At 31.3% G+C, this 18,367-nt stretch overlaps 2 protein-coding genes across 14 annotated transcripts in view; one reads left to right on the forward strand and one right to left on the reverse strand.

Moving 5' to 3' along the window:
- The window catches only part of LOC118202798 (protein IMPACT-A-like), a 65,234-nt gene extending 55,672 nt beyond the window's left edge, over positions 1 to 9,562 (forward strand). For 3 of the 9 annotated variants that reach the window (XM_035375007.2, XM_035375001.2, XM_035375013.2), the window contains 3 exons: positions 6,245 to 6,335; positions 9,072 to 9,203; positions 9,331 to 9,562. In XM_035375007.2, the coding sequence (XP_035230898.1) occupies positions 6,245 to 6,335; positions 9,072 to 9,203; positions 9,331 to 9,369 (262 nt within the window). In that variant the 3' untranslated portion in view covers positions 9,370 to 9,562. Of the gene's footprint in view, positions 1 to 6,244; positions 6,336 to 8,002; positions 8,093 to 9,071; positions 9,204 to 9,330 lie in introns of those variants that run through there. The other 6 variants (XM_035375026.2, XM_035375018.2, XR_015041398.1 and 3 more) reach the window with 6 other exon arrangements.
- A 172-nt stretch (positions 9,563 to 9,734) lies between these two features.
- The window catches only part of LOC118205669 (NAD-dependent protein deacylase sirtuin-5, mitochondrial-like), a 31,582-nt gene continuing 22,949 nt past the window's right edge, over positions 9,735 to 18,367 (reverse strand). For all 5 annotated transcript variants that reach the window (XM_085817602.1, XM_085817599.1, XM_085817600.1 and 2 more), the window contains 3 exons: positions 16,064 to 16,181; positions 10,602 to 10,717; positions 9,735 to 10,322 (listed from right to left, as the gene is read on the reverse strand). In XM_085817602.1, the coding sequence (XP_085673728.1) occupies positions 10,268 to 10,322; positions 10,602 to 10,717; positions 16,064 to 16,181 (289 nt within the window). In that variant the 3' untranslated portion in view covers positions 9,735 to 10,267. The remainder of the gene's footprint in view (positions 10,323 to 10,601; positions 10,718 to 16,063; positions 16,182 to 18,367) is intronic.

Consider the following 18,367-nt stretch of genomic DNA (forward strand, 5'->3'; position numbering starts at 1 on the left):
AGTGGGGGCACACAAGTTCTCCCCCAAAACCCAAGAAATGCATGCAAACAATGTCGGCAAGGAAGATGATGGCGACTGTTTTTTGGGACAGAAAAGGTGTAATTTTGGTGGACTTCCTGGAAAGAGGCACTACAATAAACTATCAAAGGTATTGCCAAACTCTCCAAAAACTCAGAAGAGCAATTCAAAACAAGCGCAGAGGAATGTTGAGCTCTAAGATCTTGTTGATTCACGACAACGCCCGGCCCCACACGGCAAATGTCACTCGTAAAGTTCTTGAATCTTTTAAGTGGGAGTTGTTTCCTCATCCGCCGTACAGTCCCGACCTGGCACCGAGCGACTTCCACCTATTCCCAGCAATGAAGAAGTGGCTGGCTATGCAGCGTTTTGATGACGACGCACAGCTGCAAGAAGAGGTAACGAAGTGGTTGAAGGCGCAGGCGGCCGAATTTTTCGACGAAGGAATTTCCAAGCTCGTACATCGCTACGATAAATGCCTTAATTTGTATGGTGACTATGTAGAAAAGTAGTATTTGAGTGTGGCTTTCATCTGTATATAATAAAATTTGTTTCCTATACTTTGTTTATTTTTTTATTCCAAAACGTAATCTACTTTCTGGATAGCCCTCGTATTTGAGAAGGATTTCGATGAACTTTTTTAAACTTCCCCATTTCAACTTTAATGTACAGTAGCAAGTCATCCCATATTTCAATGGCTCTTTCAACTGCTGGGACATTTTGCAACCATCGGTAAAAGCAGAACTTCACAGGTAGCTTTTTTAAGCCAGATATACTTAAAAAATCTTCACGTCTTGCAGGAGAATCTTTAAGAATCCAATATAAGGAAGATAAGAATGATGGAATGTCCCAGCCAGTGGATGACATCCTATGCTTGAAAGCATTGTTAAGAATGTGTAACTACATGTCCCTAATGTCAAGCATTGAATGTTATATTCCTTGTCAAGTCCTGTTGCAATAAATCATAAAATTTCCAATTTACTGCAGGACCATCCATCGATATTTGTAAGAGTTTTGACAAGTCTAGTTTTTCAACACATTCATAAAATTTGGATAATAATTCCACTTGTTGCATGCCCTATAAATGCAGAAGTAAGGTACTGAGTTCTGATCTTATTTTTGTGATGCCAGTACCTCACATAAATATCTAGTTGCTTCTTTTGATTTGTCAGATTAAGAGTCTCATCAAATAGTAATGTAAAAAAACTCAGCATTTTTACAATGCTTTAGTAACAAAGTTTTAAAATAAGGGCCAAGACCAAAATAACAGATATAAGCACACTTCTTTTCACCACATGAAAACTATTTTGCAATAGAACTATCCGGGAACATTTTAGTGAATAACGGCCCAATATCATCACACGATTTAAAAGAATAGTGGCTTTTGATGCACTTAAAAGCCCACAATATTTCTGCATCTGTAACTTCAGATTTGAAAAGAAAAGAATTGATTTTATTATTTTCTACACTTATTGATGTTGAATTAGCAGTTACATCTTTTTAGATGTAAATGCTAATTCAACATAGATCAACATACATCCAGTAGATGGTTCTTCTAACTTCATGATACTTACAAAATTCATGATACTGTTAGAAGAAACTCTGCAGTTGAGAAGGGAATGATGTTTTGCAGCTAAAAGGGGCATTACATGAAAGGCATTAGTAAAATTAAGTATCGCACATATATGTATATAATGTATATATATATATATATAATAAGAAATCTATATATATACAGTACATATATATATATATATATATATATACAGTACAAATTCCGAGATCCGGACATCCAATATCTGGAATGATCTAAAATCCGAACCTCAAAGCCACCACCAACCAATTTTTTAGGGCTTTTTTGGAGGGAAGGGATATGCTTTACGCATGCGCATTAGATTTTTTTCCTCATCATAAAAAAACATGTCGGAAATCCCGATTCTTAATCTCAGTTTGGCGCTAAATAAAATATCTCATTATTGAAGAAATAATTATTTTAGCATAAATTTGTGTGATTAGTAACTTGACTCCATAGCTGCGTATCTCCTTGGCATAATCTCAAACCGAAACATTTGTTACAGATTTAAGTTTAATGCGCTAAAATGTTGACAAGGGGAGATTTAGCAGAAATTTCTTTCCTTATGCTAAAAATAGATTTTGTTAATGATACTCATAGGACAAACGATTATATTTAGTGCTATTTGAATTAAGAATAACTGATTTGTTATTCACATAAAGCTAGAACCAGCGCAAGAGCTCGCATGGCCGCACCAGGCGGCAGAATTTAGCAAAGTTAAACAGAAGTTTTTCATTGCGATGACAATGCCCAATCATCAATCAATTAACGGAGGGCGAAATCTGTAGTATAGTTCTAAATCCAGAAAATACAGCTACCGATAGTGAAGAAAGTAACACAGAGGTTACTAAAGAGAAAAAATTTTGATTGACAAGTTATTCGGAATTCTCGACACAGCAATTACAGGACTTGAACAATGGAACTTAATAACTGAACAAGAAATTATATGTCTATAGTATTAGTCTGAAGTATTAGCAGAGAAAACAAATTAAACAACTCACATTGAAAGAAATGTTTAATAAAGTAAACATATAAATATTAAGCTCTTTTCTTTTGTAAATTTTGATAACCTTTAAATCATAAATGCTTCATTATTTCATAAATCACGATTTCATATTTTCAATTTTATAATTTCTACGTGCCATCTTAGTAGATTTAAAATGATCTAAGTTCCGGAAAAATCTCAAATCTGGGATCGCCGAAGTCCAGACATCGGACTTTGTACTGTGTAAATATATATAAATATATATATATAATACGGAATGTATATTTTCCGTTAAACTTCTACCTAATAACTTTAGTAATTCATGAAAGTTAATTAAATATTAAAAATTTTTTAATTAGTTAGTTATTTTCAACTAATAATTGTATCGCCATTAGCAAAAATTATGCATTACTATCAACAACATAGGTTTAAACCAAATACTTAATTGTCTATTGAAGCTTAAAAACGTATTTCCGAACTTCACTTTTTATAGGCTAGCATTACCGAATTTGCCCTTGGCGACCTAAAATCGAAATGGAGTCAACAGATTTCCCGCGAAATTGATAACAGACCCTCTGCAGAAATAAACTCATAATCCCGATATCCCATACATATTACTATATGTGCAAAAGAGAATAAACTCCGTAGAAGGTGATAAAAAATTAACTTATGGCTTAATTGAAACAAACACAGAAATTAAGCTAAGCAAAACCGTGTAAAAACAAATTGAAATGATAAAACGAAACTTAATTTTCATGGGAATTTTCAGCGCTGACTCTCCCATTCTAGAAATTTCAATTTGTTTCAGACAAAGACCACATTTAAGAATTGCCATCCATCAATATCCAGTCTTTGTAGTCAGCTTGATGAAGCCACAGTTTATCGAAAATGCACTTTCCAGGCATCTCGTTCTTATTGGCGTCGGAAGGGTTGTAGGCTTCCAGGTTGGGATTGCTCTAATTTTGGCAAATATTTTCAGAATCCCCCCCCCCCTTTTTTTTTTTTTTTTTTTTTTTCTCGAGCACCTTCATCATCACTTTCGCCTCTTAAAGAACTTCCGGCTTCACGCTTTCGTCACAATCTGCCTAAATTTATGGATAACGCCTGTTTCGAAGGATTGGGTGAATAGCTAACCAGACACCGATACTTTCGTTCGGGTAGCTAATTGTTTTTTTTTTTTTTTTTTTTTTTTTTTTTTTATCGTTTGCAACGCAAATCCGCCAACAGATTGGTTAAGAGCTGTATAATTTAAATTCCATATTTATGAGAAATCGTAATTCACACTTAGAATGGCAATCATTAGAAATGATAAGAAATGTCAAATGAGCAAAATTAAGGACCTTTTATACATTTTGGCCAAAATTAAGGACTTTTAAGGACCAAAAATCATTTTTGAAAAAATTAAGGACTTTTAAGGACCGTACGAACCCTGGTTTCTAGTTGAGTGCATCGAAGAGTCTCTTAGTGCATCATTGAGGGAGTGTGTTAAGCTCCGAGAACGACTGAACCGAAGAGTCAGGAGCTGTGCTCTGTCGTCGAGTGCATCACTAGTTGTAGCGTGGAGAGTCTTGAGAGTACGTGGAGTTCCGAGAACATCTAAGCAGAGTCGGGAGGTGTACTCTGGTGCTTTGCAGTGAATCTGTCTCCACCATAATAGCTTGATAACGTGAAGGCTATGTCGCTGATCGTGTCAGCGTGTTTACAACAGTTTGACAACTGTGAACGAGATTTTGGAGTTGTCCTGATTAATACCGGCCATTAAAGTGTGTTTCGATACTTCATCATAACGTAACAACTGGTGTCAGAAAAGAAAAATGCAAGAATATTTAGTTCCACCTTCAGATGGAATTGGGAGCAGGCAACAAATGTCAAAATAAGCGAACTACAATGGTTTATTGGATCTCTTACAGAACAGTTTTAAAATTTATTCTATTAGATTTAGCAATAATACACAGTTTGCACATCTCCATTGGTTTTTCCATTTCTGGTAAACCTTTCATGTTTTGATTTTTTTACTAGTATTCTATATATAATCGAAATCTACATGGCAAAATCTTTGATACCATAGCTTCCCATTGTCTGCTTTATTTAACTTTCCAGTTTCGTACCATAACCAGCTTCCTTTTTATCTGTTGCATACTTAAGTGGTTTTACAAGATAGAGTCCGTCATATTGTCTTGTATAACATAATCTATTGTAGTTATTAAAATGTATCCATATCTTCCTGTTTGAACCTACAAGATGGGCACCTGCCTTTTCTAATCTTGCTGTCGATAGTAAATTTCTTCTTAGATTTGGATTGTACAACACATTTTCTAATTCAATTTTTCAATTTATTCAGTTGCCTACTTTTATTCAGTTACTATGTTTACTTTACATCGGAGAGTCTCTGACGTAATTTTTCTTTAATGACGTGTGGACATCCAGCACCTTGGTGTTTATTGCTGCTTTACATTTGTAATAATTTTTTTTTTTTCAATATAAGTTCATCATTCTTTTTATAAAAAATTACTAAGTTATGCCTAGCTGGCTGCATTTATTTAAGCATTTTATTGAAGAACTCCAAAAATACTGTGTATTGAAATATTCATTCATTGAAGTCAGCCTTCTCGATTGTAACTTTTTGAGATAATTTTTTCCTTGATTTACTTCATGAAATAATTTGAATTTTACAAAAATTACTATTTTAAGATGTGAAATTTTTTACTGTTTCAGAGGTTTGACTTTTATTGTTCTTTTCATTAAATTTCTCTGACTTTTTCATAAAGTTTATATATTCACTGACTTTCTAGGTAAATTGGAACTTTGATATACTGCATTCTATGGAACCTTAGAGATTAAGGTCATTGAAAAATATCTCCTTTTCCAGCCATTTTCTGTTCATGTTTTATTTATTCATTTATTTTTCCCATTCATATAAGCAGACTTTATTTCTTTCAGCAAAAGTTTTTTTGGACAGGCTCAATTAAAGCACACATCGTTGTGTCAACTTGTGATAATGGAAATAATTCTTTTATATGAGTGTATTTTCTCAGATTGCTCTTAAGTCAGTGTATGTGGTAAACTTGTTTCTAAGTGAAATATTTGCAAAATTGACTGTGCTATAATATTGGTGTCTTCTTTATCTGCCTTTCATTCATTCAATATTGCCCCTCATTACTTAAATAGTTTTCAGCTTTTGAAGTCCCACCATCTGTGTAGTATAGTTCCTTACATAGCATAGCACATATACATACCATTGTAAAAAAAAGTGAATTTTAAAATATACTATTCACAGTTCCAACATCTGTTTCTGGCTTTTGAATTGATTTCCTTTTTCAGTGGTTTAAGTATTTTGGACAATGGCAACATTTTTGTCATGTTATGTGAGGCAGTTCTGTTAATTTGATTTTCTAAATTTTGCCAAACAAGTTGATACAATAATTTGATCAGTTATTGTATTTACATATGCATGTCAAACAAACTACTGACCTAAACACATATTTTTTCAAGAAAATAATCTTTTAATGAAAAAATTTTTTCCTAAAACATTCATTTAAATTATTTTTTTAATGAATGTACAAAAAAAAACCCCTTTTTTTAACTACAAAGCTATTTACATATAAACGCAACAAAGTTTTATAATTATTCTAAAATATGACATATATGTTCCCTTTTGTTTTTTGAAGAATTGCTCGAGGAAAAACGGGAACTTTTATTCAAGATTGTGAAGACGATGGCGAAACAAAAGCAGGCTCTGTTCTTTTACATTTGCTTCAAGTAAGTTATAATGTCAATAAACCAAAATTACATTAAGCTGAAATGAGGGGGGGGAATTCTCTAGTTTTCTACAAATCATTGTAACGTAAAATGACTAATGTCAGTGATAGATAGTTTTAAACTCTGGTAACCCTATATGAAGTTAAAATATTTGTTCAATTTATTTTTTGTCTTGTATATGATCTGTGATATCTGAGCTAGTGAAAGAAATTATAAAGTACTATATTTGGTGATTTATTGCTTGCATGTATGTTTTTTGTGAGATTAGTGGTAATTTAAAAGTTTGAAGGATAACTTAAAAGAATCCATACACAAGCTGACCACCATAAAGTTCCTAAAATTTTTGGCTTATACACACACGGAAATATATGGTACTTGAATTCATATTATTTATTTCAAGTAATAAAAATAACTGTGATTTTAATATTTCTTACCATCAGGAGATAAATAAAGAAAATTTTAAATGCTTGGCATTTCCCCGTGCCTGCATTTCTGAAATCTGTGGGGCTCACTAGCATGCTAGCAGTAAAATCGTTGAACAATAGTAGCTCAGTCCAGGGTTTGAATCGTGGCGAACGAGCTTGCATGGGCATTTTTGTGGTTTTTACCATGTGTAATGAGTATATGAGCAAATTTTCCTTGGAAAACTATCTAATACGAGTCCAGAAGTAGTCTGGACAGTGATTCTGTAAGTGTTTTGAACTGGAGAATAGAAGGTACATGCATCTCACGTTCCCTTGCCAGAGAAATCCAGTTTCTGTGACCGCAGTTTAATGCTTTGAGGAATTATGACAAATGAACTGCATATCTTTCAAGATGTTAACTGCTCGGTAATACGTGGATGAGGTATTTGAACCCCAAGTTACACTGTTTAGAGGTGCTATTGGCCCAGAGTTTTTGCTAATGGATGACAATGCTCGGCCTCATTGAGCATAGGTGGTGTCAGCAAGACTTGATCAACATTACCATCAAGTCTTGTGGAATTGTGTGTTTAGTCTATGAAATCAAGATGTGAGGTATGGATATCTGTCTGGAGTGTTAAAGAAAAAAAATTTCCACAAAAGGTGACTTCATTTTTCCATCATTTCTCAAATACCATAAATTTGGTTTTAATTTCAATATTTTGTAAATAATCAACTACTGAATGTTGTAATTTATATAAACTAATGCTTTTGTACAAATTTCTGTTAATAATTTTTCATTAAATATCAGCTAAGTTTTATTTCTGTCATTATCCTTTAACTTTGATGACCAGTATTTTTGAATAATTGAAAAAATCTGACGGATATCATTTTGATGTTCATCATCATTCCGAGATACAAAATACCTTTATATTTCATCCATCATTACACAGTGTCTTTTGGAAACAAACCTTGAAGGTATGTTTCCATAATTTTATTGTTTTTCAAAACTGAACAAACTGCAAACTTGTTTATGCCATATGTATGACCGACAGAAGCAAAAGATTTACCACTTTTAGAATCTAGTTATTTTCATCTTTGTCTTGGTCTTTTATGAGTACTTTTTTTTTTTTTTTTTGGTTCATATCAACCTTTGTTTTTCATTCACCTCCATAAATTTATAAGGAGAAATTATTTAAATATAAACAAATAAACTGGCAAAATACACAATACATACCTAATGCAAGTTATGTATTTCATGTTTAGCACTCATGGCTCGGAATCTTAGCGACATCACAACAATTCCGAGAAGCAGCTATTCTAGGAGGCTAATGTGCTTTGTGGAAGTAAGTTCATGTAAGCAAACAATTTTTGTAGTATGGCAAAAATCTTTAAAATATGAATTTTTTTTAAATGTATGAAATAGCACATTGTGCAGATGTCAAGGCCGCTACAGTTCCACTGCCATTAATAAAATCAGCTTCTAGAGGTCTTTTCTTTAGCCATAAGTGTAATTTGATGAGGAATTTTGTTGAACTGAGGATATAGTCTTTACAAACCATAATTGTAATTTTTTTATGATAAGCGGGAAGACTTTCATTTGCGTTACATTTCCAGGTCATTCTACAATACTTTCCACAATCTTCTCAGGTCTCTTTCATTGTTGGTGGACTATGCATCTTCCTTAAATTTTAAGCTGAGGATGTCGTACTTCATTCACTAAATTATTCAGTCCAGTTGAATTGCTGAACTGATTTGCCATTTTCTAAGAAAAATGTAGAAATAGCCAGTTTTATCACTGAAACAGCAAAATAAATGGTTCCTAAATCATTTCAGAAATGTGACATTTGCTTATTCTGTTATGCAACTTAACCACAAATTCAGAATTAAAAAAAATTAAAATGACAAACACATTTATATTTTATTATACATTTTAATGGCATTATTTTAGACCTGAAGGTTAAATGACTGTGTTAGTGACATGTTTCCAGACTAGTTTTAAAAATTGGGCTGAGTGTTAAATTTAATAATTTCACAAATGACTATTTATATAAATAGGACACAAATGAAAAAATTTTAATGAAATGTGGTTTCTTCTACTGACTATTATAAAGACTCTCATTTTTAGTCTCTCATCAAATTTTGACTGTTTTATCTGTAGGTTGGCCGATTTTATATACACAGGCAGTCATGCTTTTATTGCTAAGTGCATTGAGTTAATAAATTTTTATAGTGTGAGAAATGTAAATTTTAATTATTTTCCTTTTACGAGTAAAATGCTTATTTTTTAATTGCTAAGTGAAATACCCTTTTTTCCCCCTTTAATCCATTTCAGATATTGGATGTGCAAGATGTTTTGGTGGTGGTTTCTCGATGGTATGGTGGAATACATTTAGGTCCTGACAGATTTAAACATATCAGTAATGCAGCAAGAATTTTACTAAGCAATTTGAAACTAATAAAAGAGGTAATTTAGTAATACATTATTTGACTGTTATCTTAAGAAAATTGATATACATGGTTTTAATTAAAATCTTGTCGAAAATCTTCCATTTTAAGTTAGATTTTAATTTGTGAACTTTTTTTTTTAACAGAAGCCAGAAAGTGGAACAAGCAGAACACAAAAAACGTGATATGAAACGTGAACTTATTAGAAATTCTTAATAAGTGACCTTAGAATTTTTAAAAAGCGTTAATTATTTACTATTTTGTAATGTATAAATATTTTATTCGGAGGGGAAAAAAACCTTTTTATACATTTTAATGAATGAACCATTTATTGGTTTTTATGTTAAGTTTAATAAAATGTTGAATGATTCTTGTGTATTTATTTAAATGATTGATTGTATAAAGAACTTTTTATAACACATTTAATACTAATTTTATTAACAATTTTTTCCTTTCAACAGTTTTACTGAAAATTCACTCTAAACAGATATTTACAAAGTGAGTTTTCTTTTACTTTGAATTTCCAGAAAAAGGAAAAAGAATTCAAGACTTATCAAATTTACTTTGTAATTTTATTAATGGCAAAATCTAACATATACTAAGTGTTTCATGGTTTAGAATTTGTTACATAACTGATAGTTGTAATTTCAAAAACATTACATAATTGACTGAAAAAAAAACTACTTGAATATGCACCAAATTATATGGTGACTAGCAGAAATGTGTATCCTCACATTTCCCTTAGGTACATTAAATTATCTTATACCATGTTCCCTGGTCATAAAATTAAAAAAAATTTCAGGCACAGGTTGTAGGCATTAAAATGCACATAATTTTGAGTGATCACCTGTAAAAAGTGTGTTTCAAAATATTCTAACACAGAAGATAAATAATTAGTAATCATCATCTGTGAATTTCGTGAATTCTAGCAAGCTCGATCCACTTAGGCACCATTAAGATAGTCTGTCACTCGAAGTGATTACTGTATTGGCAGGAATCCTGTGCAGATCTGCCTTGGATGCCAGTCAAGGTTGAAGATTGCTACAAAGTCCTATTAGGATTGCATTGTCAGTTACTCCAAAGCTAAACTCCCAAAGCCTTTGGTAATGTGCTACCACAGAATCCTTCAAAGTGGAACCTAATAAAAATTCATTATATATGTAATTATCATAAAAGTGATGAAATCACAAATGTACTAAGAATCAATTAATGCAATTGTAAGACTTGTATATAAATACAAAACCGCAGACTGTAATCAGCAAGAGATTTTTTTAGATGGATAGGTTTATCTGAATTTGATGTCAAACATAACCGCTTGAAGAATAAAGGGAAAAATCTTCATTTTATGTTTACGAAATATAACTATGTAAACAGGGGATATATTATGCGGGATTAATAATGCAAAATATTGACTTACCCAAAATTTTCTGTTCCTGGTGTGGACTCAATGTTAAATTCTGCGACTGGTACACCACGATCAGCTACTCCAGGAGCAAACATTGCAGCTGGATAAACAACTGAAGATGTGCCAATCTACAGTTCAAATAAAATATGCAAAGAAGTCACAAGAGTTTCAATCATTTAAAAATAGTCTTATGTCTGTAAAGTTTTAATAGATGTACTTTTGATATTAAACACAGTTAAATGATTTTTAACCATAAACATGGTTGTTACATTACAGCTGAAACAAACTGAAGTCCATTGTTTTTAATGGTGCTGTGAAAAAATTAACAAGTATAGAAACATTTAAAAACAAAGCATGCATCTCTTAGTTAAGATGACTAGAAATCTATAATAAACATCCATCTATAAAAATACAGTAATTATTTTTTAAAAAGATTATACAGGCATTGTGTACGGATGGTCAAGAAACATACTGTATAGATGATACCTAATGAGAGTCTACCATATGTATCTACTAATGGTAGAGTCAAACATGCTGGGAGTATCAATTCAGATTTTAAGACAAAAAGAAATATTGCTAAGTTTTCTCACATGTAAACATACCTTCTTTTTTATTTATTTATTTATTTATTGGAAAATTTTCTGACCTTTTTTGTGCTTTTCGGTTGCCTGTATGCCATGTAGCATTTAATAAGCAAGACACTACAGCAAAATCCTACCAAAAGATAAAATTTCAGCAAAACAGACTATACTTTTTCTGCAAATGGAGTTTTCCGACCCAAGCACAGAGGTTCAATACAGTAATTTAGTCCTCTAAGTGCAAGTTCATAAACAATATTTTGCTCTATAAGCCACATAATTTCAGTAGCAATATTTATTAAATTAAAAACAAATTCAAATAAATATATTCAATTCTGGAATGAAATAATGGCACAAAAAATTAACTAGAAAATGCTATTCAAATATACTGAGACAAACCAATACTGTTCTAAAGTTTTTTTACCTTTAATAACCACAAAATATTCTCTTCACAGTTTGTACATGTTAGGGTTAGATTTTTATTTGTGTGAAATTTACTTCTATTTTTAGAATTATTAATGCATTATTCATAGTTTTTTTTTTTTTTTTTTACTTTATTCGAAATTTTGTGTTCACTAATACAGTACAAAGTCTGAAATCCACACTTGACGGGCCATTCCTAATTCGAGATTTTTCCAGATATTAGATCATCAGTTTAAATCTAGTAAGATAGCATACAGAAATTATAAAATTAAAAATATGAAATGTGATTTATAATTTTAAAGGTACCAAAATTTACAACAAAAAAAAAAGGTTAATATTTATTTGTTCACTTTATTAAACATTCCTTTCAATGTAAGTTGTTTTAAGTTGCTTCAGTTTTTGTGCTAATATTTTCTCTTTAATTCTATAGACAGCCACAATTTCTTGTTCAGTTACAAAGATCTATTGTTGAAGTCCTGTAACTTCTGTGTTGAGATTTCCAAATCAAAATTTTTCGTTTTCAGTAACCTCACTGTCGCTTTCTCCACTATCGGCAGCGGTATTTTTTGGATCTAGAACCATACTACAGATTTCACGGTCCGATGATTGGGGCGTTGTCATTGCAATGAAAAACATCTGGCATATCATCGTCATTTATTACTGCTTCTCCATATTTCTTTACAAAATCCATTAATTGGAAAATTTCACCTTTGGTTTGCGATATCTGAAAACCTTCACATTCGCAGCTATCATCTTCATCATGAAATGCTGGACATAAATTATGCCAAGCATTTTTTAAAGTACCTGGAGACACATCCTTAAAAGATCTTGTGATGCTCCACATAGCAGATTTATGCTATTTTTTAAATTCTTGAACATGGATTTTAAAAATGCTACTTTATATTTGCATTTTAGCTTGCACACTATTCCAATATCCACAGGTTGAACAATTTGTAGAAAAGAATACAGGTACATTATCTTTCACTAAAACCTTTTTTTTTTTAGTAAAATAACACTAAAACTTTAAGCAAAGTACGAGCCGAAGTCTACAATCGAGTTGTCTACAATCAGGACAAATTTTTGCGTCATCACGTAAACCAACCAAATTTCAATGTTGCCGAGCCTTGGTTATGAAATGATTTTCAAACGAATCATTCATTAATGCTTGTACCATCCATGCTCTTTTATTTGTATGACTGGAGAAAATCTTTACTCCTTTAAATGCTTGAGGTCATGTATTTTTTCCAATTACAAAATGTTTACACTGTGCATTCCTGTAGCATTAGTGCACGCTAAAATTGTTAGTCTCAATTTGGAATCTTTGGCACCAGTTTGAACCTTTTCTATAGAGGTATTATGTGGTACATGTACAAGAAGAGACCAGTTTCATCAGCATTGTAAATTTGTTCTCTTTTAATGAGTTCAATGAATTCATCTGCAAATAGTTCAGTATCAGCTGAATATTTCTCACCTAAAATTTTTAATTGCCTTATAGCATGGTGATTTTTAAATTTGGTTAACCAACCTGTCAAATATGTGCACTCATTTTTTAAGTTCATTTCTTCATGAAATATTTTGGCTTGAGCCATTAGCATTGGACGTGTCAATGGCACACTCTCGCTGCAACTCTTTCTGACCCATTCCATCATCACTACTAGCATAACGAATAATTTTTATGTTCTTCATTGCGAGTGGGGTATCGGAATCCACAAAAGATTCAAAATTTTCCTTTTTCTGTTTTCTTATGTCATGTACAGTTGACTTTCCAATGCCATACTCCTCGTATAATTTTGAAACTTTTATCCATTTTTTTGCAGCATTTCCACTTTTTGTTTAATACGCATTGAAACATACTTTCGTTTTGTAGATCCTGTTGCAGTTCCAAAATTCGAAACTCTTTTCGACATTATCGAAAGTTGAAACTTTAATTTTCATAAAATTGCTGTAATAATAACAGCCTGCAAAAAAATAATAAGCTTGATCAAATCAGAAAGTTAAGGAACAGTGCAATCTGCTATATTAACTGAAATTCTTTGGATTCAGAAAAGTATAATTTTAGCCTAGCTTAATAGCATCTGCTATACATTACTGGTTATGTATCATAGATTGATGATGAAAGATAAGTTGTTCTGTTAATTTTTCCTTGCTTGTATCACACACAGAGATAATTAAGCCTGAATTGAATTAATTTAGTTATTTATTATACTTACATCTATTTCTTGAACATGCCTAAGGCTTATCTTAGTCCTGAATAAATAAATTCTCACATATACTTAAGACTTACTGAGGCCGGCGCTAGATATCTTAATACAATCTTTGTAGGTTTCAAATTCCGTTACTACGTGCTAAGCAGGACTTAGAACAGAAGGGCTAGCTCATAGAGCTTTTTCCCCTGAAGCAGAAAGTGAGAAGTGATGACGTAGTCATGATGACACTGAGCACGGAGATGCAATCCACAGTTTGGAAATTAGCGTTTTTGAACCAGCGTTTAAAATAAGCTGTGTGTGAAAGATAGCTATAATTTGGAAGAGACAATGTTACTGCCTTATGCATTTTAGACTGAACCATTAAAAAATTTAATAATACTTACTCAATTTTAAAATAATATATAAAATGTGCTACTCTTTTAACATAAAGTTCCTTTTTTTTTTTTTTTTTTTTTATTTAATGCACATTTATTTCTAATCATTTCTTTATCTGCAGGCTAACTGAGATAATTTTTATACTGCTTCTAAGATAACTATAATAGCAGCTATTTAAATTTACTCAAAAAACGACTTTACGTTGAACATAGTTTTAAATATATATGACATATATGGCAACATTTCTGCTAACCTACGTTTGATTTTTGCCTAAATGTAAATTTTACATTATTATAATTCTCTTCCGATTCAATATAATAATAGATATTTGTTAAATAATTTTGTAATTTATACTTGTATCTATATTACAATTAAATAAATGTATATAATATTGTTACCTTAATTTTGACAAAATAGCTTTACTCACAGTACCTAAAACAGTTATTTAATTTTTCGAAAAGTGTGAGTAAAGGAGGTAGGTCTTTTTATGCCAATTACTTTGATGTGTTATACTATTATATTTTATCTAGAATAATCTAGCACAAAATCTAATCAATAATTAGTTACAAAGGATACAATAAGAATAACTTTAACAAGTAGTTAACAAAATTAGTTTGTTAAATACTTGTTATTCTTGTTGGTACTATTTTGGTACTAGTCATAATACCAAAGATATTATCGATTAACTCATAGAAGTCAGATGCTTTTTGAATTTCTGTAAGGTGGCGTATACCTTTTGCGGTACTTTTTGAAAATAATGTTTTCTCTGGTGCGACTTTTTGTCTCTCGTTTCCCTTGATCATCAAATAATTCGGTTTTAGTTTGTGACACAATTTGATTTCTTCTCAATCTCTATTTAAAACCTCTTTAATAATGTCAAAATTTAAAACAGTTCCGTCTACTAAAACAAATCCTTTATTTAAAACGTGGTTTCTCAGTAATTTGAGGCATAGCGCGAAACGAGACCTCTGATTAAAACAAACTGCACATTTTGAAAAGAACCGAGAACTTGGTCCAGTTTAGAGTCACAGCAGAGTTTTCAATCTATATGCATTTCGTCGAAACTGAGAACGAATATTTTTCTACAGAATTCAAATATTCGCCTCTTTCCTTCTTTAGAGTAAGAACATCACTTTGAATTCTTGGACTACACTAAAATTTAGCACACCATTTCTTTAATTTGCTAATACTAGGCAAAGATATTCCAGTTTTTTCTTAATTTTTTTTCTTTCCAAAAATCATAGCTTTAAGATGACAGAGGTCTTATGACAATGCAACGTGAAATATCTTCACTAGTCCACCTGAATTTTTCCTTCTTTTTCAGTAATGCATTAATCTGCATCTTTATAAAAATAGGCTTTAGACATTTTTCCGAAATTCTCTCATTTTCTAGTTAATTGTTTACATTTTCAAAAATTTTGTGTCATTTTATTATTCAAGAATTTAATATGATATTTGAATTTACTCTGATTATGTTTTGAGGGGGAATGCATCTTGAGGAATGTCGTCAGATATGAGATGGCTTATTATCCTATTAGTAGCTATCTACTCCAATGAATACTTCTCGGTATGTCTACTTATTGAAAAAAATCTCAGTATTTAAAGCTTATCCTTTTAATATTTTATTGATTTACTTTTAAATCTTTCCTACTACTGATTATGAAATCATGAAATAAAGTTAGAATGCAGATTTCAAAAGTGAGCCCTTAAAACCTCAAACATTTAATCTACAAAGCATTAAATTAAATCAAAACAATACATCACATTATATTGCAATTTTATGATGTGTTGAAATTACATTTTCTTACCATATTTTAATGTAGAATTAATAATTTTAACTTAAAAATCCTCAATATTTAAAGTATAAAAATTCCAAGTTATTAATACTCACAACTAAACACAGATCACACTGGTCTAACTCATGTTGGGCAGCCATTAAAACATCTGGATCAAGAGATTCTCCAAACCAAACAACATGGGGTCTAAGTAAACCTGCACATTTGCCGCATCTATAAACATACGAGATATTTTTAAAATCTTAAAACAAAAAACAGAGTTTGTATGAATTTATCATCAACACAGCTTTCAACACTTTCCAAGAATAGAAAAACTATAGAGCTGTACACTTATAAATTCCATATTTTATTGATTACTAAATAAAATATAATAATTACTTTTCTAATATACACCTAATGTTACACAGGGTTTGAGGATGAAATATTTCTGGGTGTATTTTGAAGAAGTTTTGGGGTTATATTCAGTTTCATTCTGTTAGCCATATCTCAGAGACCTTACTTAAAAATTCGTCCAAAATCACTGGACATTCCACCTTTCTGTCTAACTGGAAGACATTTTCCAAAAATTTACGTTGACGGAAAAGGTAATAAAGGTAGGAGATGATGCATTGTGTGCGCTAAAACCACGGTAAAGCGAAATCAAACAACGCATTTTGAGTGCAAAATATGCAACGTAGGACTGTGTGCTGATCTTTGTTTTGAATTATTTCACACACAGCAGAATTTTTAAATTGGAATTTAATTACTTACAGGTAATTCTTGTTTTTTTTTTTTTTTTTTTTTTTTTTTTTTTAATTTTAATTTTGTATTTGTAAATTTTTTTTCATGTTTATAGTATTTATTTCTATGTGTATAGTTATGATTTTAGTATTTTGCCTGTTTTAATTTATTTCTATTAATGTGATATTCTTTATATTAATACACATTAAAAACAAGTACATTAAATACGCAACTTCGAAAATTGAAGTCATAATATCAAAATGCTGATTTTATATGTTTTTTTTGTTTTTTTTTTTTTTAATTGGCTTAACTGCTGAAAATGCACGGGCCGGTGGTGACGGTCCATTTCAGCGGGTCCAGTCCCGTAACTGCGCTTTGTTCTTCGTGCTGGTCCTTAAGGGGTTAAATCCAGACCTTTTTTTAAATAATCCACAGGATAATTTGGAGTTTTATCACACGGAAGAAGACGCTTACAGTATTTACAATCCATTTGCTTACATCAGAATATTTAATCATTCCTTTCTCGCTGATAAAACATCTCTATCAATAATCTATAAATCAAAAAAAAAAAAAAAAAACCAGAATAAGTATTTTAAAAAAAGGCTTCACCACCTCTAATAGGCAGCCACATGAAACTGCAACATCCTTCCCCAATACTCTTACTTCATCAAAGAACTGTATAAACATATCATTAATTTAAACTTAACTCTGAAGTTAACTTAAAGACTAAACATTTTTAATTTTTTGAAAGTTTAAATGTTCATAGAATCATTATTCATAATTTAAATTCACTGCTTAGAGATAAAGTCACCTCTAAGGGGTATAATAATTGCATAAAACAACGGAGATGATTTCTATTAGTTAAATGGATAGTGCAAGCTCTTACATTCCATCTCATCCTAGATGACACCCCTGTTCATCTCCAATCTTCCATAATGATTTTGGCAGTTTTTCATCATACATTAAAAGTACAAGTCTTTTCAAAAGATCTGTAGTCCATTACCTCCTTGAACCTGCCTTACTTTTCTAATTTCAAGTAAATATTCTTTTTTCTGTCTTTCCAAAAACCTTCTAATAAACTTATCTGATAATTTTCTTGCTGTATATATTATATTTGGTTAAATCTAGTTCAAGATTTTTGTCAGATGCAAAGATGTCAATCTTCGTCCAGTTGCATTAGAAAATGACCTGGTGTCAGCAGTTCTGGTTCTCCAACATCACTATAAACATAAATCAGTGGTCATAAATTTAACAGTGTCTCAAATTCAACTAAAACTGTTTCAGGCTCTTTAAATGAGGCTTTCAAGACTATTTTTCAAACTTGACACGATAGATTTAACTAGCCTTTCCCAGAAACATAGCCACACAGCCTTCTCCACGTTGAACTCCCACTCAGGACTTATATAATGAAAATAATTTTGAACTTTTGTGTCCTTGATGGACTGTGTGTTTCAGTTCGTAAAGGAGCAATTTCTTGACTTAGTGGCTTAACTCTAAATCTGCAGCAAATCACACTTATTAAAATATTAGTCTTTACCCATAGTTGGCTTTTTAGTGCCTAAAGTTTCTCTCTAACTTTAGTTAAGGGTTTAGCCACATCAGGAATGTACTGATGTTTCATGATTACCTTTAATAATACAGTGAACAGTGGAACTTTGCAAATGAACAAGAAATTATGT

The sequence above is a fragment of the Stegodyphus dumicola genome, chromosome 5 (assembly GCF_044657685.1).
Source record: "Stegodyphus dumicola isolate Sdum_Otavi_A_Nest chromosome 5, ASM4465768v1".
In the NCBI taxonomy this organism is placed as follows: Eukaryota; Metazoa; Arthropoda; class Arachnida; order Araneae; family Eresidae; genus Stegodyphus; species Stegodyphus dumicola.